Here is an 11572-nt window from a genome sequence, read left to right on the forward strand (position 1 = left end):
ATTTTCTTTTTATGCATTTGCTCTTCTGAAACCTTTCCCCTAAATTTTCTCTTCCATATCCCTTTTATATTTCTTTTATTTTTAAAAAATTGTATTGAAGCCTTTTTTTCCTTTCTTTAAATAGCTAACTCCCCAAAGACACTTCTTCACAATAGAACCCTCTCGTATCATTCATATATATGTGAGTGTATATATATATATATATGTGTGTGTGTGTGTGTGTGTATATATATATATATATGTAACTAAATAAATTGACACATTGGCCATGTCTGACTATACTTTTTATTGTAAATAAAGTCCATCACTTCTCTGACAGATGGTAGAGTATGTCTTAGATTTCTAAAGTCAAGATTGATTTGAGTTCTGATATCTTTCAATGTTACTTTCCATTGTGATGTAATTGTGTGGATTCTCTTGGTTTTTCTTATTTTGTTTTGCATAGTTCATACAATAGTAACAGCTAGCTTGCATTTATACAGTGCCTTAAGGTTTACAGAGCACTTTAGAAATACTATGTCATCATGTCCTCACAGCAGTCCTGGAAGGTAGGTACTATCATTATCCCCATTTTACAGGAAACAGAGTCAGACAAAAAGTGGAGTGACTTGCCCCCTAGCTCGGTCACATAGCTAGTGTTTAAGGCGGGATTTGAACTCAGGTGTTTTGAACTTCAGGACAAGTACTCTATCCACTCTGCCATCTAGCTACCTATCCCTATCAAATCATCTCAGATTTTACTGGTTTTTATATTCATTATTTCTCCCAATGTAATAATTCTCTGTTATATTAATATTGCATAATTTGTTCACCTATTCCCCAGTGAAGGACACCCACTTTGTTTTTAATTTTGTGCTGTCACAAAAAAAGTTGCTATAAATATTTTTGTGCATAAACGACCTTTCCTTTTGCCTTTGACCTCCCTGGGGTACTTGCCAAGTAGTGGTAGCATTGGTCAAAGAGTAGATAGGGTTTAGGGACCTTTCTACTGTAATTCTCGATTGCTTCCTGGAACAAAGACATTGTGATTTTATGCATTCACCTGTAATGCAGTCTGACGGCATGAATCCTGAAGCTCTATCAGTTATAGAGAACTTCATTGCTGTTTTAGAAGCAGCTCGGTGATACACTGGTGGACGGAGTGCTGGACCTGGACTCAGGAAGATTTGAGTTCGAATCTGGCATTAGTTACTAAATGTATGACACTGGGCAAGTCACTTGAACTCTCTATGTCTCGGTTTCTTCATCTGTAAAATGGGAATAATAATAGTACCTACCTCTCAGAGTTGTTGTGAAGCTAAAATGAGGTAGTATTTGTAAAATGCTTTGTAAACCTTAAGGTGCTACATAGTGCTAGCTATTGTTATTACTGTTGCTGGTGGTATTATTTTTCTTTCATTGACATTAGTCAGAACTATTGGCTATTCCTCTTTATTATTAATTTCACTTAAAGTATCAGATTTGGGAGAAATTTAAGTGCTGAATATAATATAATCCTACAACCAGAATTCTAATTGAAATAACTCAACAAGCATTCTATGTTGTTAATTTTTAAAAATAATTAATTAATTAATTTTTAGTTTTCAACATTCACTTCCATAAGATTTTGAGTTTTAAATTTTCTCTCTCTCTTTTTCCTCCCTCCTTCCCAAGATGGTGTGCAATCTGATGTAGGCTCTACTTATACATTCCTACTAAACATATTTTCACATTAGTCATGATGTAGAGAATAATTAGAACTAATGGGAGGAACTACGAGAAAGAAGAAACAAAGCAACAAAAGAAAAGGAGACCAAATAATATGCTTCCATCTGCATTCAGACTCCAAAGTTATTTCTCTGGATGTGGATAGCATTTTCCATCATGAGTCTTTTGAAGGAGGTGTCTTGGATCCTTGCATTGCTGAGAAGAGCTAAGTCTATCAAAATCAGTCATCACACAATGTGGCTGTTACTGTGTACAAGTGTTCTCCTGGTTCTGCTCATTTCACTCAGCATCAGTTCATATAAGTCTTTCCAAGTTTTTAAACAACATATTGTAGGATTGTGGTTCTTAATCCACTCTGCTATCCGCTTCTGTTTTATGGGAGAGTTCATCCCCTTCATAGTTATGATTACTATCTGTGTTTTTCTTTCTGTGCTATTTTCCCTTTTTTATGCTTTTCTTTCTCCTTTCTCCCTTCCTCACTAGTTTTGCTTTCAATCATTGCCTCCCTCAGTCTGCCCTCCTTTCTGTTGCCCCCTCCCTTTTCTTCCCCTTTGCGCTTACTACTTCTTCCCTCTGTCTACCCCCTTCTTGTTCTTTCCCCTTTCCCCTCCTACTTCCTGTAGGGTAAGTTAGATTTCTGTACCAAACTGATTATGTTATTCCCTCTTTGAGCCAAATCTGATGAGAGTAAAGTTCAAACAATGCTCATCTCTGTCCCTTTCTCTCTACTGTAATAGGTTTTTGTGCCTTTTTGTGCGATGTAATTTACCCTAGTCTGCCTCCTCCTCTCCTCTTTTCCCAGAGCAATCCTTTTTCACCAGTTAATTAGATTTTTTTTTATCACATCAAAGTCGACTTATACCCATAATTCTCTATGTATACCCTTTTAAATGTCTTAATAATGATACAGTTCTCAAGAGTTACAAGTGTCATCTTCCTTGTAGGGATATAAACAGTTTGTCCTTGTGTTGTTTATTTCTTTCCTGTTTACCTTTTTATACCTCTCTTGAGACTTGTATTTGAAGATCAAATTTTCTGTTGAGCTCTGGTCTTTTCTTCAGGCAGGTTTGGAAGTCCCCTATTTCGTTGAATGTCCATCTCCTCCCCTGAAAGACTATGCTCAGTTTCGCTGGGTAGTTGATCCTTGGTTGTAATCCAAGCTCCTTTGCTTTGTGGAATATTGTATTCCATGTCCTCTGATCTTTTAATGTAGAAGCTGCAAGATCCTGTGTAATATTGCCTGTGGTTTGATGATATTTAAATTGTTTCTTTCTAGCTGCTTGTAGTATTTTCTCTTTGACCTGGTAATTTTGTTATTTAGCTATAATATTCCTTGGCGTTTTCTATTTGGGATCACTTTCAGGAGGTGATAGGTAGATTCTTTCAATTACTATTTTACCCTCTGGTTCTAGGACCTCAGAGCAGTTTTCCTTGATGATTTCCTGAAAGATGCTGTCCAGGCTCTTTTTTTCATCATGGTTTTCAGGTAGACCAATAATTTTTAAATTGTCTCTCCTGGATCTGTTTTCCAGATCAGTTGTTTTACCAATGAGGTATTTTATATTTTCTTCTATTTTTTGATTCTTTTGTTTCTGTTTGACTGATTCTTGATATCTCATAGAGTCATTAGCTTCCACTTGCCCAATTTTAATTTTTAATGAATTGTTTCCTTTTATTAGATTTTTTGCCTATTTTACTTTTTAAGGAGTTCTTCTCTTCAGTAAGTTTTTGTAACTCCTTTTTCATTTGACCAATTCTCCTTTCTAAGGAGTCAGTTTCTTCAGTGTACTTTTTTCCATTTGGCCAATTGCATTTTTTTTCCCCTTTTTCGGCAGTTGGGGTTAAGTGACTTGCCCAGGCTCACACAGGTAGTGAGTGTCAGGTGTTTGGTCTGAGGCCGCATTTGAACCCAAGTCCTCCTGACTTCAGGGCTGGTACTCTATCCACTGCGCCACCTAGCTGCCCCACCAATTGCATTTTTTAAGAACTTGTTTTCTATGTCTGTTTCCTGGCAACCAGCAACTGAGGCCCCAGCACACAAAGCCAGTGAGTAGGTCCTGGACTCCCAGCACAAGAAGCTTGGGTCAGTGCTCCCTCTGCTCCAGGAGAGCTCAACTTTAAAAGCCAGGAGATAGGCAAACACCATGAACAGAAAGCAGAAATGGACTGACAATAAGGAGGCTGTAGGTGTCTGGTGGCTTACCTGGTGCTGAGCTGGGGTCAGCAGCAGTGGGGCTCTAGGGGTGGAGGTGGGGAGGCTGGCCCCAGGGGGATGCTTGCTCAAGTGGTGGTTTTCTGAGCTGGTGTTCACAGTTCGAGTGCCTGTGCTGAGATACTGTGGAGAGGGGGAGTCCTGGTGTTGGTGCTTGCTTGCTCTACCACCTTGGGGCTCAGGATCTCTCCCTGATTTGCTGAAGTGGGGCTTGCTGGGACACTTCCCATCCCATACTGCTCCCCCTCCCCCAGAGCGAGAGGGGACTTTCCCATTAATCCCCCAAGCTTCCTGGGCTACAAGACTGCTGTACCCCTTCTTTCTGCTGGCTCAGCTGTTCCAGGGTTTTTCCTGGAGTGATATTTTCTGGGTTTTCAGTGGTTAATAATGGAGGGTGAAAGCAACTTACTTCTTGCTCCGCCATCTTGGCTCCTGGGAGTCCTCAACAAACATTTTAAAAGTGTTTACTGTGTGCAGGACAGTTATTCTAGGCACTGCAGATACAAAGACAAAAATGAAACAATTTCTTTTCTCAGGCAGCTTACATGACATAATATTAGAACTGGAAGGGACTTTAGAGGTTATTTACTCCAGTTTTATCCCATTTTATTTTTTAAAAAAATTTTATTTTTTTTCCAATCACATGTAAAAACTATTTAATGTTCATTTTTTTAACTTTCTGAGTTCCAATTCTTTCATGCACTACCCTTCTCATTGAGAAGGCAAGCAATTTGATATAGATTATACATGTGCAGTCATCCAAAACATATTTCCATATCAGTTATGTTGTGAAAGAAAACACAGACCAAAAAAAAAACCCAAGAAAAAAAGTTTTAAGAAAGTGTGCTTTGATTTTTTTTAAGACTCCCATCAGTTCTTTTCTGGAGTTGGATAGCATTTTTAGAATTTCTCAATCCTAAATCCTTTGTAATTGTCTTAGATCAATTTATTGCAGAGAATAGCTAAGTCATTCACGTTGATCATATAATATAGCTGTTATAGTGTACACTGTTCTCCTCGTTCTGCTCACTTCACTTTGCATCAGTTCATGTAAATCTTTCCGTGACTTTCTGAAAGCATCTTGCTCTTCATTTCTTATATTATGATAGAATTTCATCACAATCATATGCTGCAACTTGTTCATCTGTTCCCCAATTGATGAGCATCATCTCGATTTCCAGTTCTTTGCCACCACAAAAAGAGCTGCTATAAATACTTTTGTACATGTAGGTCCTTTTCTTTTTTTTTTTTTTTTTAAATCTTTTTAGAATCCAGACCTAGTAGTGGTATTGCTTTGTCAAGGGGTATGACTGGTTTTATAGCCATTTGGGCATAGTTCCATTTTGCTCTTCAGAATGATTTGAATCAGTTTACAATTGCATCAGCAGTGCTTTGGTGTCCCAATTTTCCCCATATCCCCTTCAACGTGTCATTTTCCTTTTTTGTTATATTAGGCAATCTGATAGGTGTGAGGTAGTACCTCAGAGTTGTTTTATGCATTTCTCTAATCTGTAGTGATTTAAAGCATTTTTTCATATGACTATAGATAGCTTTAATATCTTCTTCTGAAAGCTGCCTGTTCATATTCTTTGACCATTTCTCAGTTGGGGAATGACTCATATTCTTATAAATTTGACTCAGTTATCTATATATTTGAGAAATAAGGCTTTTATCAGAGAAACTTTCTGTAAACTTTTTTATAGTTATGATTACTCCATCCTGTTTCCCCATTTATCCTTTTTTCTCTCTCTTTTCACCTTGTCCCTTCTCAAGAGTGTTTTGCTTCTGACCACCACCTTCCCAATCTGCCCTCCCTTCTTTCAGTCCTCCTCCCCTTCTTTTATTCATTTCCCTTCCTACTTCCTTGTAGGTTAAGCTAGATTTCTATACCCAACTGGGTATGTATGCTGTTCCCACTTTGAGCCAATTATGATGAGAGTAAGGTTCAAATAACTCCCAATCCCATCTTTCCTACCACTGTAAAAGCTCTTTTGCTCTTCTTTTATGTGAGATAATTTATCACATTCTAACTTTTCCCTTCCCATTTCTCCCAGTGCATCCCTTTTTCTTACTCCTTACTTTAATTTTTTCAGATATCATCCCATATTTGATATCAAAGTTATTAGGGAAAAGTTCAACTTCCCATGTAGTAATGTAAACATTTTAAGCTTATTGAATCCCTTATGATTTTTTTTTCATGTTACCTTTTTTATGCTTCTCTTGAGTCTTCTACTTGAAAGTCAGGTTTCCTGTTCAGCTCTGGTCTTTTCATCAGGAGTACTTGAAAGTCTTCTATTTCATTAAATGTCTGTTTTTTCCTCTGAAGGATTATGCTCAGTTTTGCTGGTTAGTTGATTCTTGGTTGTAATCCAAGCTCCTTTGCCCTCCAGAATATTATATGCAAAGGCTTTTGATTCTTTAATGTAGAAGCTGCTAAATCTTGTGTTATCCTGACTTTAACTTAGCTCCATGTTATTTGAATTGTTTCTTTCTGGCTGCTTACAGTATTTTCTCCCTAACTTGGAAGTTCTGGAATTTGTAATATTCCTGAGAGTTTTCATTTTGGGATCTCTTTCAGGAAGTGATCAATGGATTCTTTCCATTTCTGTCTGGTCCTCTGGTTCTAGGATATCAGGGTAGTTTTCCTAGATAATTCTTTAAAGATAATACCTAGGCTCTTTTTTTGATCATGGTTTTCATTTAACCCAATAATTATTAAATGATCTCTCATTTTCCAGGTTAGTAGTTGTTTTTCCAATGAGATATTTCCCATTTTCTTGTATTTTTTTCATTTTTTTTGATTTTGTTAGATTGGTTTTTGATGTCTCTTAGAGCCATTAACTTGCAATTGCCCAATTGTAATTTATAAGGAATGATTTTCTTCAGTGAGGTTTTGTCATTTCCATTTATCCAATCCTAGTTTTTAGGAATTTCTTTTCTTCAAGAGTGAATTTTTGTCCATCTTTTTCTATTAATCCAATTGTACTTTTTAAGGAGTTGTTCTCATGGATGGATTTTCCTGGCTGTTTTAGCATTTGGCCTAGTCTTAGTTTTTGAAGGTGTTATTTTCTTGAGTATTTTTTGTAGCTCCTTTGCCAAGCTGTTTACTGATTTTCTTGCATGACTGTCATTTGTTTTCCGAATTTTTTCTCTAGGTGTCTTCTTATTTGATTTTGAGGAGCGCTGAGGAGCTCTTCCAGGAATTCTTTTTGGGCCTGAGACCAATTCACATTTTTCTTTGAAGCTTTGCATGCAGCTGTTTTGACTTTCTTGTCTTCTGAGTTTGTGTCTTGCTCCCCCTTGTCACCATAGTAACACTTTTTATGGTCAAGTTCTTTTTTTGTTGCTTGCTTGTTTTTCCAGATTATTTCTTGATTTATGACTTTATGTTAAAGTTGGGCTCTTCTGGAGTGGAGAAGGCATTGTCCCAAATCTCAAGGTTTTTGTGCTGCTATTTTCAGAGCTAATTCTGGGAATTTGTAAATTTTCAGTTTTCCAGTGTGGTATGATCTAAGAAGAAGTGTGGTCACTGCTCTCCTGGCATATGCTCTAGACTGTGAGTGACCACAAGCACTCTTTTTCATTCTTCAACTGTGACCAGTGTCTCCTGCTGCCCTGTGGCCATATCCTCTAATGTGCTAGTGCTCATTTTCATCCTGGGACTGTGACCTGTAACCCTGTATGGACAATGGGATAGGGTCCTGCACTCTGGGCCAGCAAAGGGTCCCCTGTTATCTTCTTTTGATCAGTTGTCTGACCCCCTTACCATCTTTGGCTGAGAGTCCTGGAAGCTGCTGCAGCCTATGCAGTTGCTCCGAAGGTCTGTTGCTGGTTTGCTGTTGTACAGCCTGTGCTGGCTATGTTTCACTTTCACCCCAGTGAGACAGACCTTTCCTGCTGACCTTCTAAGTTGTCTTGGGCAGGAGAATTGTTTCCCCTCATCCCTTTTTTTGGTTCTACTGCTCCAGAATTTGTTTTGAGGTGTTTTTTTAAAGTTGTTTGAAGGGGAATTTGGGAGAGCTCAGGCAAGGCTCTGCCTTTACTCTGCCATTTTGGCTCTGCCCCTGATTCTCCTGGTTATTTTTGTTGATGAAGAAGGAAGGAAGAAAAAAGGAAGGAAGGAACACTCCATCTCATTTAAAAAAAGAGGAACTGAAAAAATGGGGGGCAGCTAGATGATGCAGTAGATAGAGCACCAGACCTGGAGTCAGGAGACCAAGTTCAAATCTAGTCTGAGATACTTACTAGTGGTGTCTGGGCAAGTCACTTAACCTTGATTGTCTCCAAAAATATAAAAAAGAGGAACTGAGACATAGAAAAATTGTGACTTGTTCCAAGTCACACAAGTAGTAAATGATAGAGCCAGGATCTGAACCCAGGTTCTGACTTTAGATAGATAACTCTTTCCATTGTGCCATACCTACCATCTTTTTTGAATAAATCTGTAATTTTGGGTGTATTTGTGAATAATAGGACTGAAGATGGAAGACATGAGAGGAAAAAAATAAATTCTTAACCACTTGATTTTTCTGGCATCTTCCATAATGTTAGTTTTGTTCTCAAACACAAGTACGTTAATTAGACCTTCCAAAATGGGAGTGTCTAAAGGGTTCATATTAGATCCTCAGCCATACTTTCACTAGAGTTTTCCATATGTAACCTTACAGAAATGAAAGTATGTTTGGTTAATACCTTCAGTAAATGCCTGAGAGTGTGATGAAATCTGAAGATAAATGTAAAATCATTAAAATAGGGGAATTATGAAAGAAGAGATGAATAGGAAATAGGCAGATGTCAAAAGAAGATGCCAGAAGTTATCATGGAGAAATGGAAGGGACAGATTCATATCTTTCTTTTAAAGTTGTAAAATTAATTTTTAAGATCTTAGTTATATTAAATTCTGTTAATAGTAATAACATAAGGCCTTAGTTTTTTAATTTATAAAAATTGAAGGTCATGGATTAAATGATTCAAAGATTCTTGCAATTTAAAACATTTTATGTTTTTGATTTTTATATTCTCTAATACACCTTTGTGACTTCCACAAACAGTACTGTAGTATCCTTACTTTTTGCAGCTCTCAATCTTTTTTTTTCTGTAACCCCAAACTGAGTATTAGTGAGGTTTTGTCATCTTAAGCCTAAAAGGAAACTAAAATGATGGCGTTTATTAAATTAATGCATAACAGTGATTACTGAAATAAAAAAACAAAAACCTCTCTTTTAACCTTAGTTTGGGCATACTTAGGGGCAATTTAATGGCTCAGTGGATATAGCACTGGGCCTGGAGTCAAGAAAACCTCAGTTCAAATCTAGCCTCAGACACTCACTAATTGTGTGACCCTGGGAAAGTTACAGCCTCTGTTTGCCTCAGTTTCCTCATCTGTAAAATGGAGATAATGGTATCTATCTCCCAGAGAGGTTGTGAGGATAAAATGAGATAATATTTGTAAAATGTGTGATGCGTAGTAAATGTGGTATAAGTATTATTATTATTATTATTATTATTATTATTATTTCTTTTACTCTAGGTCAATAGCTTGCTTCTCTTATCTATCCCTGCTCAAGACTATAGGTGAGAAATTAAGGTGACAGTGGCTGTTGCCTCTCTAGAACTTGATGATTGATTAGCTGGTATATTTTTTTTTAGGGGGGGGATGTTTTTGCTAGTAGAAGGAGATGTTACTACTGTCTTATTGCTGTTTTTCTGGGGGAGTCTAGTCATAAAATCTGCGTCTTCTTCCAACGGTATACTTTGTACACCGCATAGCCTCCTTATTATGTCTGTTTTAACCTAGTGGCTTGAAGGCTAGATCTTTTTTTCTTAACCTCCTATGATATAGCCTCTTCAACTCTTATGTTTTGTTAGACCAATATTCATAGGGTCATAGATTTAGAGCTGCAAGGGAATTGTGGATATCTTGTTCAACTTTCTCATCTTATAGTTGAAAAAAAAAAAAACAGAGGTCCAGGGAAGTTAAATGACTTGCCCAGTGTCACACAGGTTAAATAAAGTGATATTTGAATCTAGGTCTCGTGAATCCACATCTAGTACTGGAAAAGTAACATGGTACCCTTCAAAAAATTCCCCTTAAAAATGCCATCCTAGGGGCAGTTAGGTAGCACAGTCGATAGAGCACTGGTCTTGGAGTCAGGAGGACCTGTGTTCAAATTCAGCCTCAGACACATAACACTTACTAACTGTGTGCCTCTGGGCAAGTCATTTAACCCCAATTGCTTTGTAAAGAAAAAAAAAATGCCATACTAAAAGTATTCTCACTCTTCATTTCTGCTTCCTTGCTTCATTGAAATCCCAGCTAAAATCTCATCTTCTACAGGAAGCCTTTCCTGATCCTCCTTAATTCTGTTGCCTTTCCTCTGTTGATTATCTCCAATTTATCCTGTATCTGTCTTGTTTGTACATAATTGTTTGCATGTTGTGTTCCCCATTAGATTGTAGCTTGAGAGCAACGACTGTTCTTTGCCTTTCTTTGTACTCCTGTTGCTTGACACAGGGCCTGGCACACAGTATGCCCTTAATAAATGTTTATTGCATGACTGACTATGAAATATTTCTGAAATCCAGTTTTTTCAGATTATTATATATTTTTTTTTGTTTCTCCCTCCCCCTCTTGCTTTTCTTTTTAAAAAATTATCAACATCCTGGGTCTTCTTTGAGTGTTCTGACTATGTAGAAGTAATTGGAATGACTGATTCATAACCTTTGTTCCTCCCCTTTTCTCTTATTAGGTCGAGCTGATCCAGAATGTATGTTGGGCCACCTATTGAGAATACTCTTCAAGAATGATGATTTCATGAATGCAGTAGGTTTGCTTTTTCATTTATTTCTTCTATATATTGTAATCAGCAAATGTTATAATTTTATTATCTTTTGTAATTAACTTACTTTATCTTAGTGACTTAGGTTGCACCAACTTGAAATTAGAGGGGGTGGATTTGTTTTATATGATGTTGGTTTTTTTGGAAGAAAAGTATTAAATGAGCTTCCCTGGTAGTAGATTTGTACTAGTTTTTTACTAAGATGTTCTCTCATTCATCTTTAAATTTATTCAGCTTCAGGGTGATCCATGAGACATCCCAAGGTTCTTTTTTAGTTTACAAGATGTTTGATCTTAGCATGTGAGTATCTACTTTACTCCCCTATTCTCAGGGTTACAAGGTAAAAGAGTAATGGAGGAAGTGTGGCTTATTGTAATTGTTTTTTAAGACTAGACATATTTTTGTAAAAGCATTGAGTGAGAGGTGTCAAAAGGTTTCTTTTTTTTCTAGCACAGTGCCTTGTTTTCAATAATTATTTGTTTGATTTTTCTCCTGTGGTCTTTATTGTGAATTGGAATTATGCTGTATTTTAAAGCATGAAGTTTTAATCGTTTTACTTTTTTGTAAATCTGGTTATATAAACTTTTTTGGAATTCAGAGGCCCTGGTTATTGTTGATTAGTCATTGCCAAGGATCTGGTGAAATATAATGCCTCTTTCAGCCCTTATGGCTGACATATATGATAACTGGGTGGAGAATTTCTCTTACTTGATTGGCCCATTTCTCTTGAATGTCCTTTACTTCCATAGTTGCTGAGTTGTCATTTCTTTTTTTTTTAATTTTTTATTAATTTATTTTGATTTATCAATAATCA

The 11572-nt window shown here is 36.8% G+C and overlaps 1 protein-coding gene across 4 annotated transcripts in view; it reads left to right on the top strand.

Annotated features, from left to right (window-relative positions):
* DCAF1 (DDB1 and CUL4 associated factor 1) overlaps positions 1 to 11572 on the top strand; it is an 83789-nt gene that overhangs the window by 19963 nt on the left and 52254 nt on the right. For all 4 annotated transcript variants that reach the window (XM_027837024.1, XM_027837027.1, XM_027837026.1 and 1 more), the window contains exon 4: positions 10669 to 10742. In XM_027837024.1, coding sequence (XP_027692825.1) covers positions 10669 to 10742 — 74 coding nt within the window. The remainder of the gene's footprint in view (positions 1 to 10668; positions 10743 to 11572) is intronic.

This window comes from Vombatus ursinus, unplaced genomic scaffold (genome assembly GCF_900497805.2).
Source record: "Vombatus ursinus unplaced genomic scaffold, bare-nosed wombat genome assembly UNPS02014820.1, whole genome shotgun sequence".
NCBI lineage: Eukaryota > Metazoa > Chordata > Mammalia > Diprotodontia > Vombatidae > Vombatus > Vombatus ursinus.